The sequence below is a fragment of the Tenebrio molitor genome, chromosome 1 (assembly GCF_963966145.1).
Source record: "Tenebrio molitor chromosome 1, icTenMoli1.1, whole genome shotgun sequence".
Taxonomy (NCBI): domain Eukaryota; kingdom Metazoa; phylum Arthropoda; class Insecta; order Coleoptera; family Tenebrionidae; genus Tenebrio; species Tenebrio molitor.
This window is the reverse complement of record NC_091046.1, coordinates 41,728,068-41,742,125: the sequence shown is the minus strand read 5'-3', so window position 1 is coordinate 41,742,125 and position 14,058 is coordinate 41,728,068. Positions and strand designations below refer to the sequence as shown.

General features: G+C 37.6%; 3 protein-coding genes across 12 annotated transcripts in view; 2 read left to right on the top strand and 1 right to left on the bottom strand.

Moving 5' to 3' along the window:
- Positions 1–4,145, top strand: part of DIP2 (disco-interacting protein 2) — a 142,839-nt gene extending 138,694 nt beyond the window's left edge. For all 9 annotated transcript variants that reach the window (XM_069048142.1, XM_069048146.1, XM_069048092.1 and 6 more), the window contains 3 exons: positions 1,330–1,962; positions 2,581–2,877; positions 2,936–4,145. In XM_069048142.1, the coding sequence (XP_068904243.1) occupies positions 1,330–1,962; positions 2,581–2,877; positions 2,936–3,188 (1,183 nt within the window). In that variant the 3' untranslated portion in view covers positions 3,189–4,145. The remainder of the gene's footprint in view (positions 1–1,329; positions 1,963–2,580; positions 2,878–2,935) is intronic.
- Positions 4,146–7,429: 3,284 nt separating this feature from the next.
- On the bottom strand, positions 7,430–11,792 carry LOC138131160 (peptidoglycan-recognition protein LE-like). Of its 2 annotated transcripts, none has more exons than XM_069048005.1 (4): positions 11,434–11,792; positions 8,158–8,341; positions 8,008–8,109; positions 7,430–7,953 (listed from the first exon to the last, which is right to left on the bottom strand). In XM_069048005.1, the coding sequence occupies exons 1-4, from the start codon at positions 11,686–11,688 to the stop codon at positions 7,502–7,504; spliced, it is 993 nt and encodes a 330-aa protein (XP_068904106.1). In that variant the 5' UTR covers positions 11,689–11,792; the 3' UTR covers positions 7,430–7,501. The 2 variants fall into 2 exon arrangements, with proteins under 2 accessions (XP_068904106.1, XP_068904097.1); XM_069047996.1 differs by having other exon boundaries at positions 8,022–8,109; positions 11,434–11,688.
- On the top strand, positions 11,790–14,034 carry LOC138131185 (metallophosphoesterase domain-containing protein 1-like). Its single transcript, XM_069048027.1, has 5 exons — positions 11,790–11,925; positions 12,419–12,796; positions 12,849–13,050; positions 13,097–13,323; positions 13,465–14,034. The coding sequence occupies exons 2-5, from the start codon at positions 12,523–12,525 to the stop codon at positions 13,590–13,592; spliced, it is 831 nt and encodes a 276-aa protein (XP_068904128.1). The 5' UTR covers positions 11,790–11,925; positions 12,419–12,522; the 3' UTR covers positions 13,593–14,034.
- Positions 14,035–14,058: the final 24 nt, after the last annotated feature.

Sequence of the window (14,058 nt, the reverse complement as noted above, 5' to 3'; positions counted from 1 at the left end):
GCGTGGTAAAATCTCGAGCAGCGAGTTCTGCATAAATAGTTTAACACCAATCGAAGCCCATGAAAAATTCAACGTGTATTTATGTCGACTGTTGGAACGTACTCGAGAGTGACAGTTTCGTCGAGGAATCCGGCGAAGTTGAGACATTTTTTTGGCGTCGCGATTTAATTAGCGACACTTTTTACGTAAAGGCGGTAGTTTTCGAGTGTACTCGAAACACTTGCTACGGAACGAACCGTTTCGAATGACAAAGTTGAGCTCAGGTGACACTAATGAAGTGCACTTTGATATTAAAACAAGAAGGCAATTGGCTCGTCTTTGGCAGTTGACGGGCAGAGCTGAGAATTTAATTAAACGACAAATAAAATTTAACGGGATTAGAGGGAAATCTGTCTGAATCTGGTTAATCGTGAATTTGGTGTTGGAAGTGCATTTATACTAAGACAAGATACCCCTACCGTTGATCAGTTCAATTTTCAAAAATTAACATTTTTTAATACGGTTGGTAGAACTGAGATGCATTTAGGAAGTTGCTTCGTTCCATTGAAAACAATAGTTTGAATTTTTTGCCCCCGCAAGTCACTCGTGACGTCATAATGCACTAAACTTTTAGGACAGTCTGTCGATCACGCATTAGGTGTTCCCTCACTAGAATAAAACCGAATAAACCCCACGGACCTTGGGTTCTATTCGAACACTGAAAATTTCTGGGTTGATTTTACGTCACGAGTTACTTTTCCTCTATAATAATAAGAGTGTCGTGATACGGCCCTTGCTCTTTAATTGCAAACAAAATGTTTACTACTTACCGCAGTAATTGATGTCCTGCGCGAGATAATCTTGAAGAAACTTCACTAATCAACCCGGCAACACATTAATTAACACTGAAAAATTATGAATTTATGAACAATGAAAACTGTAAGGTGACAAGTGTGAGCTGTCAACTGTCAAATCTATACCGTAACGTAAATCACAGGCAACTATGATGCTTGATGTAAGCAACATTTATAATAACTGTATCTATGGATATCAATTTGCCGTCTCTCTGTAAATTTGACATTTGACAGCTTCCTCTGCAATTTTCATCGTTTTTCGTTTTTCAAAGTGTAAATTACGATGTTCGTTCTGATGGCAAAACCTTTTTCAAGACTACCTCGAACCTCGTACAAGACATTATACATTAATTATTATTTATGCCAGCTGTTTTATATTAAATTATCGATCTAGAAGCCCCTGTCTGTATCCAGTATTATGCGTTATACCCGAAGTTAATTATTTTTCTTGCCATTTTGGTGGTTATCTAACCGTCCCCACGTCTGCCTCTTCCAGGTGCTTGAGCAGCATATACTCCGGCCACCATTCCATCCTGATCCCCCCGTCGGAGGTGGAAGTGAACCCCGCCCTCTGGCTGTCCGCCGTGAGCCAATACAAAGTCCGCGACACCTTCTGCTCTTACGGCGTGATGGAACTGTGCACCAAAGGTCTCGGCTCCTCCGTCAACCAGCTGAAATCCCGAGGCGTCAACCTGGCCTGCGTCCGAACTTGCGTCGTCGTGGCCGAAGAGCGTCCTCGAATCAACCTGACGACGAGCTTCTCCAAACTGTTCAGCGCCCTGGGCCTGAGCCCCCGCGCCGTCTCCACCTCGTTCGGGTGTCGAGTCAACGTGGCGATCTGCCTGCAGGGAGCGTCCAGTCCCGAACCCTCCACGGTCTACGTCGATCTCAGAGCTCTCCGCAACGACAGGGTCAGCCTGGTGGAGAGGGGCAGCCCTCACAGTCTCTGCCTGATGGAGAGCGGCAAGCTGTTGCCCGGGGTCAAGGTGATCATCGCGAATCCCGAGAGCAAGGGACAGTGCGGCGATTCGCACCTGGGGGAGATCTGGGTCCAGAGTGGACATTCCGCGAGCGGATATTTCACCATCTACGGGGACGAGAGCGAGTACGGGGATCATTTCAATGCCAGGTGGGTATCCAGAGGGGGGTGGTGGTGTCAGAGCATGTCCAGATTTACCGACAGAATCGATAAATATCGTAGAATGATGATGTTGGTGAAATATTTGTCGATGTCGGTAAGGTTTTTTAATTTGGACATTTTAATAAAGCAATTTTCGACTAAATTCGACTGCATTGGTGTATTCGTTTCCTGCTCGGACCAGGAATTCTAAAAGGTAATGTCTGATATAGAATAGAAAAAACATTACGTTAGTTCCCCAAATCATTTAAATTCGAAATTCCGCTGTCTTACACCATTTTTGTCTTGTTTGTTGTTTGGCCGGTCAGCTCAGGACATGCTCAAAAATAGATAAAGAAGATGTCATTTCATGAGGAACTTAATGTCACCTTAATCGTTGTGAATATATTTGTGTTTTGTTACTAATAGATGTTAGAGACGTAGCCCTAGAAGTTATAAAAATAGAGCCTCAGGTACTTTTGCTAGAGATACATTTTTGTAAAAATGACAGATGACAGCCACGAAAGTTTTGCTGTCCGGGTAAAGAGTTGCCGGAGTTGACCGACCAAACGTATCGGCTTCGCATTTGCTCTAAAAATATTTCCTGACGGTTCCCGTGCGCTTCCGCAGATTGGTGACCGGAAACACGGGAGAGATCTACGCCCGGACCGGTTACTTGGGATTCTTGAGGCGCACCGAAGGGACGCAGTCGACCTGTCCCGCCGAAGAAACGATTCTGGGCAGGGAGAGCGACACGGAATCGCTGGGATCGTCGCAACACCTAGTCACTACAGATTCGCCGGAATTGCACGACGCCGTCTTCGTCGTCGGCGCCTTGGACGAAACGATCATGCTGAGGGGGATGAGATACCATCCGATCGACATCGAGAACAGCGTGCTCAGATGCCACAAGAAAATTGCCGAATGGTGAGTGTGCGACTCTGCCAATCGGAATTCAGAAGGGTATTGATGTGTTTGTTCGCAGCGCCGTGTTCACCTGGACCAACCTGTTGGTTGTGGTGGTGGAACTGGACGGCAACGAGAGCGAGGCCCTCGACCTGGTGCCGCTCGTCACGAACACCGTACTAGAAGAACACCATTTGATCGTTGGAGTGGTAGTGGTGGTGGACCCCGGCGTGGTCCCCATAAACTCGCGCGGCGAAAAACAGCGCATGCATCTGCGCGATGGCTTCTTAGCCGACCAACTCGACCCCATTTATGTCGCTTACAACATGTAAAGAGAAAAAATGCATTAAAAAAAAAAACAACGGTGTTATGTAGTAGAAGTTTACGAATGTTTTTGAAACATATTTACGTACGGAAACATTCAAGTTATTGTAAGCATATCTGCCATGAATTCGTGATTTTATAATTTTAGTATGTTAGACTTATGTTTAGTATTATAATTTAGAACGGAAAAATATTTTGAAAAAAAGAAATTTTTACAAATTCGATTCGGCTCAAGTTTCTAGTGACGTCTGAACATTTTCACAGTAGCTTAGTGACAATGTGTAGATGTACATATTACAGCCTGCTCGGCTCTAATGTATAGTTTATTGTAATTCTAGACTGTACAGTTACAGGAACTTTTTGCTTTCACCTTGTGCAATACTTCTCTTTTTTAATTAAATTCATCACTGTTTTTGTGATCGTTTCGTTTTACTTTCCTATTGTGATTATGTTTTGTTTAGTTCTAGTTTAATATGTACATACATCATGCGACCCAACTATTATTTTATATTATTATATACACATTAAAATGCGGATATAGTACTCTAGTCTCATTTTTTTAATATATTCGCCTGCTGCATCCCCCATTTATATATACTATAGGAGAATATTTCAGGTTGTGTACGATCATGTGTTTATTTAAATAATTAACAAAAGGCGCTTTATTTTCGTCCTATTTTTATATCATGTTATTTTATCTCAACCTTAACGATAAATTCTTTGACGAGCTATACTTTCTTGTGTTCAATGCTCAAATTAACACTACATATTTATGCTTTGTTCGACGTTAGTTTGCACAAAATTCTGTGTCTACAGATCGTGACAATAGAGTAACTTTTATGTACATATTAATGTAGTGTTGACAGTTAGTCGTTGTATTTGAATACTTTTTGTTAATTAAAAAATGATTATTTACGTAACTTGTGGACACAGTTGCAAATAAACAATAAATGTACCTTTATAAACATCTCTTTTCTCTAACCGAACCTTGGCAGAGTCGCGCGCTTCGAAAATACGCTTAGATCACGAGGTTGCCACCAGCACTCGAGATGATCACGTTTGTATTTGTCAAAATTCTTGCTAGAAATTAACTTGTAAGTACCTAGAGAAAAGATAAAAAATTTACAGAAAAAAAACAAAGAGTGACTACGTACGTAACAGTCTCGGGAAGCTGAAAAAGAGGAGTTTTACTACAGTACACAAAGTACAAGAATTGCATTTTCAGAATTTACGTAAACTAGAAAAAATTAGGTTCATGATTTGAAATGCAAGTAAAACCATCATTAAAAAAAAAATACTGAGACTTGAATGATAAAATCAAACATTGACTGGTCATCAATGCTCAAGTATTGTTTATAAAACGCAAATCGGAACTCAAGTCTGTCTCAAGATTGAGTCTATCTTAAGTTTGGACTATAAATACCTAAATGAATTCAGTGCAAGAAGAGTGCGCACCGTGCAAATGAATCGAAAACGTTACTTATAAATCTGTTTCAAAATCAAAAATCCACCACCTGTTGAATTATGTTGGCAGAAAAAAATAAATCCCTAGAATAAGTTTCGTTTTTCTGGGTTGGCCTAACCTTCCGCCAAAATTTGACCTTCAGTGTGTCACAAATATCAAATTATAAAAATGCCTCGAAAAACAAGGAATCTTTTAACCGCTAAATTAAAGCGAGCGTTCATTAAGTGCTGCGAGGAATTTAAAAAACACGATGAACGGCTGTCAACTAACCCCACGTTTTTCTGACACTTTCAAACACACTAAAAACAAAAGTTGGCGACGTTGTCGGTTGTATTTTCGAGGTAGAATGCAGTGTTGGTGGATTTTTGATTTTGAAACAAATTATAATCTGTTTCAAAATCAAAAATCCACCACCTGTTGAATTATGTTGGCAGAAAAAAAGAAATCCCTAGAATAAGTTTCGTTTTTCTGGGTTGGCCCAACATTCCGCCAAAATTTGACCTTCAGTGTGTCACAAATATCAAATTATAAAAATGCCTCGAAAAACAAGGAATCTTTTAACCCCTAAATTAAAGCGAGCGTTCATTAAGTGCTTCGAAGAATTTAAAAAACACGATGAACTACGACCAAAACGACTGTCAACAGTTTTATTTCATAACCCCACGTTTTCCTGACACTTTCAAACACAGAACACCTAAGATAAGAACTGATTTCCCTATGTTAAAGGTTGGCAACGGAAAATACAGCGCTCCTGGTAGTCCAGTGGCAAACTAAATGACCGCGGGAAAAATTTGAACGCAACCGTCTTTATAGTGCTCCCTTTTTCAGATATAAGTTTTTTTTAGTTGTCAAGATATTAAAGTGTAAAAAGTAAATTTGGTTTTAAAAAAACCAAATATACTTTTTCACTTTAAAATCTTAACAATTTTAATAGTAGGAAAATAAAATTAAACACATATATTTATTAGTTATATATTGAACGAAAAACCGACACAAATAAGAAAAAAATGTAACAAGATAAAACTCTAAAAATTCAAGAAAACAGATAAACAACAAATTAACATTCACTTGAAAAAAGTAAAAAACAAATCACAGTACTATTTACATTTCAGTCTTAATATCCCTCGGATACTGCGGAATACTTCTACTCGCGAATTTACGCTTGTTTGTCAAAACTTCACTTTCACCTGTTCCACAATAATTATGGTCTTGAAGATGAAAACTGGAAATGCTGTCCATTATTTCACCATCTTGAGAATGTGAGGAAGGTTTTTGATCCAAACCTTTGCAAACCGCGGTCAATGTTGTCGACTGATGACATCAACAACTACAAAATCTTCATTTGCAGAATGGTCGTAAGGTTTTGGTACAGAACCGGTGTTTAAACGATCCTTTCTTTCATTCACAAAACTATTGCCTCAAAATGATGTTCACAAATTTTCCATGCACCAGTTGATGGATTCTGTATATTTACAAGAATACTTCTTTCGGCTAACAACTCCCACGACTGAAAAACTTTAGTTTACACAGTTTACATATCAAGTATGGCACTAATCCGCACTAATCTAAACGAAAACTTTCGGGAAATTTGCCAAGCATCCTTGGCATAACCCAAAACGAAACAAACAACACATCACACAAGATGGATGCTAGTTCGCAAACTCGCAAAGGCGCAAGCTCACAAGAGTCACTAGATGACAAGAATGACATTTGCCTGCGCGGTTTATTCAAAATTCCCCCTCTCGCTCCGTGCCCCGCCGGTGGCACCCACACTTTTTCCGCTGCCATTTTGCCAATGCCAGTTTCACCCCCCTGCTTTCAAATACACTAAAAACAAAAGTTGGCGACGTTGTCGGTTGTATTTTCGAGGTAGAATGCAGTGTTGGTGGATTTTTGATTTTGAAACAAATTTATCAAGTTTTACTTTTTCCACCAAATTTTTGTGGTAAATTAAATGTTAACTGTCATCGCTGTCATTCAGAATTCAGAATCTTCGTCAAGCATTCGCCTCGTTTATTATTTCATTCGCAGCAGAGCAGAATTATATTCTGAAATGTTGTTCTGCGCTTCCGTTATTCTTTCGTCCAAATCTCTTAACTTTTCGTCGATCAATTTGGACTCATTTTTAACTTACCCGACCAAAGGTGGGTAAGTTATTGTGATCGGTCCAAAATTTCGAATTGCTAATTTCATCAGATCTTTACGTTTTGAGGTCCCCTGAACACGTTTATGAAGTTTTTAGAATGATGTCTGTCTGTGCGTCTGTGTCCCACTTTTCGTTCTCCTACGATTACTCAAAACGCTTTGACCGATTGCTTTCAAATTTGACCAACACAAACTTACCCGTGTGAATAATCGACATCTTAAATAAGATTTTATGAATAGTAATTAATATTTCGAGTCCCACGTTTGCAATTGCTTTTTCAATTGCGTGCTTCAGTTCCTTTTTATTGTGATCAGCAATAAAATCCATTTGAAAAAATTAAAGATAATAATGACAACATTGACAACTGTCTTAGGTTTGACTTTTGACTTGACATATTTAAAGTTGAAAATCGGGTGTGCCAACATAAAAGTTAAAATATGTTGCCAAACTGACAAAAACATTTTGGTCCGGTTGTATAAAGCCATGTCAAGCGATCTGATTGGGGAATATTTAACACTGGATTTGAATCAGGCAATCAAATGGGCGGATTTCCGACTTGACGCGTTGTTGACTGGCACGATGTTAACTAAGCTTTACACAACCGGGCCTAGTCTCTTGGCCTAAAAAATACAAGTATAAAAATAATAAGTCTTGTATTTGCTCATAAATCAAACGTTAATAAAAATACAATATCGATTCTAGAGAGTGTGTTAACTGTGTTGAATCTTTAACGGCGACGGATTGCCCACGCTGATGGACCCATCCCACCGATCCCATTTCTGAATCTCTTCGAACAACTTCCTCCCCGGATTCTCGCTGCTCCTGCACTGGCAATGTCCCAAAAGCACATAATCCTCCGCAATGGCCCCTATCTTGACCCCATATCTGATAAACTCCTGCGCCATCTTCAACACTCCGGGCGGCGGCAATTTGTTCATGTAGCATCCAATGAAACATATTCCTATCGAAATGGAGTTGTAGTCGAGGGTGTGAGCCCCGATGATATCCCATCCGCGCCCTTCGTAAATGCTGCAATCCGCCCCCACTAGAAAATTGTAGGCGATATCGTTCCACTTCCGACTTTCGATGTGGAACTGTTGAATCAGACGAACCAACAAGTTGTTGTCCGTTTGGGTGTAGGCCTCTTCGCTTGCGGAATGGCCTGGAACGAGACGATGAAATTTGGTGTTTTTTTTCTTTCAAAGCGAGGACACACAGATTATTACGAACTTGCGAGGTGATGAGAAATATTTCACGTCTTCGGGGTCTAGGGGGGGTTGTGCTAGCCACGTCCGGCGATCAACTATCGGGAAAGGATCTGCAAACTGAGAGTTATTTTTGTCGATGGTTTACACAAGATACTCACTTGAGCGTGTGTTTGTGTTGATCGTGATGGTTTGATTTATCGTTGGGGTTAATTGGTTTATGTAAATTGGGCCGTTTATGTGGGTTACGTCGCCGATATGAACATTTTGGGATTGGTAAATCTGAATGTTTTTGTAGTGGTTGGGCTTCTTATTCATTATGTTGTCAAAAATGAGCATGTCGTTCTGTAAATATTGAAAATTTTAGTTTTTTAAACGTACAACTAGGCTATTTCTTATTTTTAGTTTTTATTATCATTTATCAGAAAACGCAAATTCCAACATTGACAACCTATTCTGACAACAAACAAACAATTATAAGCTTTCAAATATCGCAAAATCTTCTCTTACAAGCAGCGAGTACATGAAAAACAATTACCTACTAACATGTTTGTTCACATTGCAAGTTTATTTATTGCCTGGTTTGCAAAAAAGTGGTTATGTCGTTATAATAAGCTGATAATAATTACAATTATCTATGCATCGTTTTCAACAACATAATTTTTTAATTACTTCATACCTCATACTATGTACATATTAAGTTAATTTCAAGGTTTGTAAATACTGGATTTATAAAATTTGAGTAAAAATAAATGTGTGGAATGTTTTGTCTGAAGAACAGTAAGGATTGAAACCATTTTATTTTACGGTTGAAATAATTGTAATATAAATATTCGCCAATATGTCTGAGAAATAAAATTTCTCATCAAAGTCCCATTGGCATTAGCAGAGAGAATGATTGTCATTTAGTTAAAATCGAAGGTTTATTTTAATGTATCAAACAATTAAGAAGATTTGCGACAGAGAATTAGCGCTGAAACGGAACAAATAAGCCCTGACATTATTGAGCGCAGTGTACTATTGGGGACAAATTACTTTGGTCGTCAAAGTCAGTTGACTGACATAACGTTGTAAAGCAAGCATTAGGACGGTTAACCTTATTTTTTACTACTGTCAACCACTGTCACTGTCAAACTCATTATTGCAAAATGTTAAATACCGAAAAATGGACAACTGAAGGAGATATTCCTAGGAGGAAAAATTGAAAAGATTTCCACAAGGCAATTTGGCCCATGGACAATCCCCCAGAAACAAGGGAGATGATTCTAAATTTTTGAATGGTGGAAGGTGCCATATTTTTGACAAGAGAAAAGTCAATAATTTGAAATTGTCATCACTATTGACTTGACGTTAATGCTTGGTTTACATTAATTTGTTTTGAAGTGACAGAAGAATGACGACCAAAGTATTTTGCCCCCAATAGTACAAAGTTCGGTGAGTGCTAAAAGGTTAGCGGGATCCAATTTTAACATTTCCGTTAAATTTTATTGTTAACCTTAGATGTTTGTTTGTTTTTGTTTGAGGTCAATTAAAATTTTTAAAACAAAAATTAAATTAATTTTTTTAAGAAAAATTTGTCATTTTCTCAAAAAAAAAAAAATGTTATGTAAGGTAAACATTTTTTTAATTCACCGTTCAGCTAGTACGAAGGCCTATCAGAAAAATAAGGAAAAAGTGGAAGTTGTCATTTAAAAAATATATTGATGACGTCAAAATTAGGAGATGAAAAGCTGTCAATAGTACTGAAGAATATGCACTTTTTAAAAACAAAGTTGATCTCCGAGGATTTTTCTCAGAAATTAATACATACATATTTACATTTTCATCGAATTTATTCCGAACTTTACGAACATACTGTATGTATTAATTAAGTTAATCAAATGCGAGATTAACTGAACACGTGATCAGATTGAACCAATCAAAGTTTCGGGTTCATGGGTGAATCGGGTATTAAAATTTAAATTCTCTTTCTATAAACTGGCCCTTAGTAGTAGCGTCAAGTCGGAAATCCGCCCATTTGATTGGCTGATTCAAATCCAATGTTAAATATCCCCCAATTAGATCGCTTGATACCATGTTAACTTTAACAACGAACTTGACATCGCTTTTTACAGCGGGCCTAAGAACCATCGTGGATTCAATTATAATTATTTTCAAATTTTGAAATCAAGAAATTGTTGCAATATGTATGAGTTGCGGCAAAAAAAATTCAGAAGCACTCCTCTCGTAAATAACCCTGTATATTGTTGCTATTAACGTTGTATAATTTAATAAATGAATGTATTCTATTGTTTACAACATTTTCCGAGTAGAGCAATACAATGCAGAAAATTAAGTTTATCATTGTGATAAAGTTTGCAAAAGCTATTTAACATCATTATCGTTACTATTAATATTGGTGAGTGCATAAAGGCAACATAGTAAAAGGTAAAACAGTTTTTTTAATTCACATTTTTTTAACCCATTATCATTGACTCATTTTAACCTATTTTAATCTGAACGGAAATTGACTATCTCATTACAACACAAACAAAAATAGAAACAGATTTTGTTATGTTCTTACAAAGACTGCAGCGACATTTTCATTTTATTTATATGGGCTCATATGGGTTCGCAACAACGATTACAAAACGTAATTGGTGGCTGATCAAGACAGGAAAAAAATTAGTTCGACAGTGATAACAACTCCTTCCTATTTTGTGTTTAGATACCAGTTGTCAAAATGCGTCACCAAATAGATAACATACCTGTTATGTCGCAAGCAAGTAATTTGGTTGTAGGTCGTAAAATTTTATTGCATATTATGAGCGATTAAATGGTTGGGTTTGAAAAGGTTGGGAAGCGGCGCGTGCCGTTTGCCGTACAAGGCAAATATACAAAATGTACAATACAACCCTGCTTAAAATAGTACCTGCTAGTGGTAAACTAGGATTTATAAGCCCCGCAAGATCTTTAACTTAAAGTACCATAAAATTTTACGACCTACAACCAAATTGAAAATACAATATGTATTCTAATTGTCAGCCTTGAGTCTTCTACATCTGCACCTACGAGTGCAATGTCCATAAAATAATACGTTCAGAACAAAATGAACAAATGGGAATGGGAAGTATTATTATTGTTAATTAACAATTAACACAAAAACAAATCTTGTTTAAAACAAAGAGATAATTCCTTTTTAATGATTTGTAATGGACGCACCTCCAGATTTTTTTTTATTTATTTCTCTTATTTCTCATTTGAGTTCACTTAAGCTTATGACGCTTTCAATGATAAGAAAAAACATGTTTTGCAATTTTTACATGACTCAATGTGACCCATGTTCAAAACAATCGGAAATATTTCCACAAATTACAATATTTCTTGTTTGCAAGAGCTAAGACAAGAAATAACTTGCTTTATTTAAACTGGCACTTCCTCTTTTACGAGATACTTACATTATTCTTCCCAACAATTTTATTCGTCATACAGACATTCTCGTTTTCCAAAACCATTTTGCCCTCATCAAACCTATCAAGTGTCGCTTCTGCACTTATTCTATCCTCGTACAACGAACAATCATCACCCAAACTACAATTGTCCAGTGATTTTCTGCACTGATTGATCATTTCAATCGTTCCGTCCTTATTTACGTTGCCACAGTTATTTACTTTACAAACGGCACTAAGTCTTGTTGCGTCACTTTCCATCATTGGTTTCTAGTTAGTACATTTGCCGCAAACTGGAGAACATAGAACGACTTAGTGCAACCACATTGCACTTTGTTAAGAACGTCACGTGACGGAATGACTGAAATAACTTTAATAATAAACAAATTGGCGAGAAGCGCGTCTGCGCCAATAATAATCAGCGAAAGTTTAGTTCAGTCGGACTTGGATTCCACGATGAGTAATCAGTCCACAGACTCACATAAGATAATATGCTTGCAGGTAAGTTCTATACTATTTTTGAGGTTTGCAACTGGACATTGAACGGGTTAAATCTGTATTTTCTGTGCAGCTTGGTCAGTTGAGAATAACTCAAAAACAAAACTCAAACATTCTGCAGATTTTCATTAACGATGAGTAAAAACCACAAAACTCGTGTGAACTGACTTGACCTCGAACTGCGAATGGGAAAGGCGGGGATTTTTCTACTGCAAAATATTTGATTAATTCCTATCACATCTGTGTTTGGCTATCTTTTTATTCCTATTAGAGTAAATTACTTTTTTAAATTGTGAAACTGAAGATGCACAAAACTAACACAGTAGACTTACATAGAACTGATAAAAGAGTGTCGATTAGATATCTAATGCGAATGGAGCTACAGAACTTTATTGTCCTATCAAAGTGCAGTATTAAAAAACAACAATTTTGTCCCCATAAATCTTATTCGATTGTTAAATGTTGAACACACTAATCAATATTTTTTGAATTGCAGAAACACCAATTTTTCAAATTTTGTAGTGGCCTGATAAAGGGATACAATCGATCGCTTTAGTTAGATGCATTTCTTGACATACTTGCAGCAAGAGGGTGTTCGAGATGAATCCAATTATTACGGTTCACCCTTTAACAAATAGCCCAACAGCAGTTTGGGATCAACTATCTAAAACTCAAAAATCAACACCTTTACCGATACAAAACCCATCAAAACCAGTCGAACCCGGCAAAGTCAGAATCGTGTGCATGAGCGACACTCATTCTTTAACTAATTGTTTCAAATTTGATGTCCCTTACGGAGACATTTTGATACACGCCGGAGATTTTACCCACTGTGGTCAAGAATGCGAAGTGATCAAATTCAACGACTGGATGAGTACTGAATTTGAACAAACATCAAGCGGATGCTTGTTTGATTCTCTTTTTAGAATCTCTGCCTCACAGATACAAAATCGTGATTTGTGGAAATCACGAGCTGAGCTTTGACATGACTTCCGCCGAATTCCACTACGCCAGGAGCAGGACAAAAGATGAACCTGTCAAAGACATGAGAGATCTTTTAACAAATTGTATTTATTTGGAAGATTCAGCTGTGACGTTATTTGGACTAAAATTCTACGGAAGCCCGTGGTAAGTGTGTGAATTTGTTGTGAATTAGTTGTACATGTTGATGCAGGCAGCCAGAACATGGAGGGTGGGCTTTTAATCTGTCACGTGGCGAGCAATGTCTGTCCAAATGGCATCTGATTCCTGACGACACCGACATTTTGATTACACATGGCCCCCCTCTGGGTCAGTGCGACAAGCTGCAGGAGAACCGAAGAGCAGGTTGTGTTGAATTGTTGGCGACCGTTCAAAAAAGAGTGAAACCGATGTATCACGTTTTCGGGCACATACACGAAGGTACGAAACGTGGAAATTCCGCATTTCTAGGTATTTCTTGTGTAATCTAATCTTTTCGGTACCATCGCTATCATATTGATAACCGGAAACACAAAAATAGACTGACAGTAGATTAAAACTTGAGAGATTTTTTGTTTATAGGATATGGAATGTGCACTGATGGAGAAGTTGTATACGTTAATGCTGCCACGTGTAATGTGAACTACATGCCCAAAAATTTGCCCATCGTTTTTGACGTCCTCCTACCAGAAGGTCAAATAAAAAGCTAATCGGTTATATTGATTTCAGTTTTCCATAATGTTTTTATCTCAGTACTTAATTTGTCTTATTTACAAACGCTCTGTCTCTTGTGATAAATGAAACACCGGTATTGTTAATAGGATTGTAAGTAACAAACAGATATATCTTTTGCAGCATATTTTTTAATAATGTTTGTTTGAAATATACTAGTTTCAATTTGGTTGCAGGTCGTAAAATTTTATGGTACTTTAAGTTAAAGATCTTGCGGGGCTTATAAATCCTAGTTTACCACTAGCAGGTAATATTTTAAGCAGGGTTGTATTGTACATTTGGTATATTTGCATTGTACGGCAAACAGCACGCGCCGCTTTCCAACCTTTTCAAACCCAACCATTGTGCCCGTTAATCGCTCATAATATCCAATAAAATTTTACGACCTACAACCAAATTGAAATTACAATACAGTGAAAACATGTTGTTCTTTTACTTTATTTA

Excerpts from the sequence above, each read along its gene's own strand:
- LOC138131185 (XM_069048027.1), top strand. The coding sequence starts at position 12,523 with ATGAATCCAATTATTACGGTTCACCCTTTAACAAATAGCCCAACAGCA. Across the intron at positions 12,797-12,848 it reads CAAATTCAACGACTGGATGA|AATCTCTGCCTCACAGATAC; the intron begins GTACTGAATTTG and ends TTCTCTTTTTAG. Across the intron at positions 13,324-13,464 it reads TTTCGGGCACATACACGAAG|GATATGGAATGTGCACTGAT; the intron begins GTACGAAACGTG and ends TTTTGTTTATAG.
- LOC138131160 (XM_069047996.1), bottom strand. The coding sequence starts at position 11,688 with ATGATGGAAAGTGACGCAACAAGACTTAGTGCCGTTTGTAAAGTAAAT. Across the intron at positions 8,342-11,433 it reads AAATTGTTGGGAAGAATAAT|AACGACATGCTCATTTTTGA; the intron begins GTAAGTATCTCG and ends CAATATTTACAG. Across the intron at positions 8,110-8,157 it reads CAACACAAACACACGCTCAA|ATCCTTTCCCGATAGTTGAT; the intron begins GTGAGTATCTTG and ends CTCAGTTTGCAG.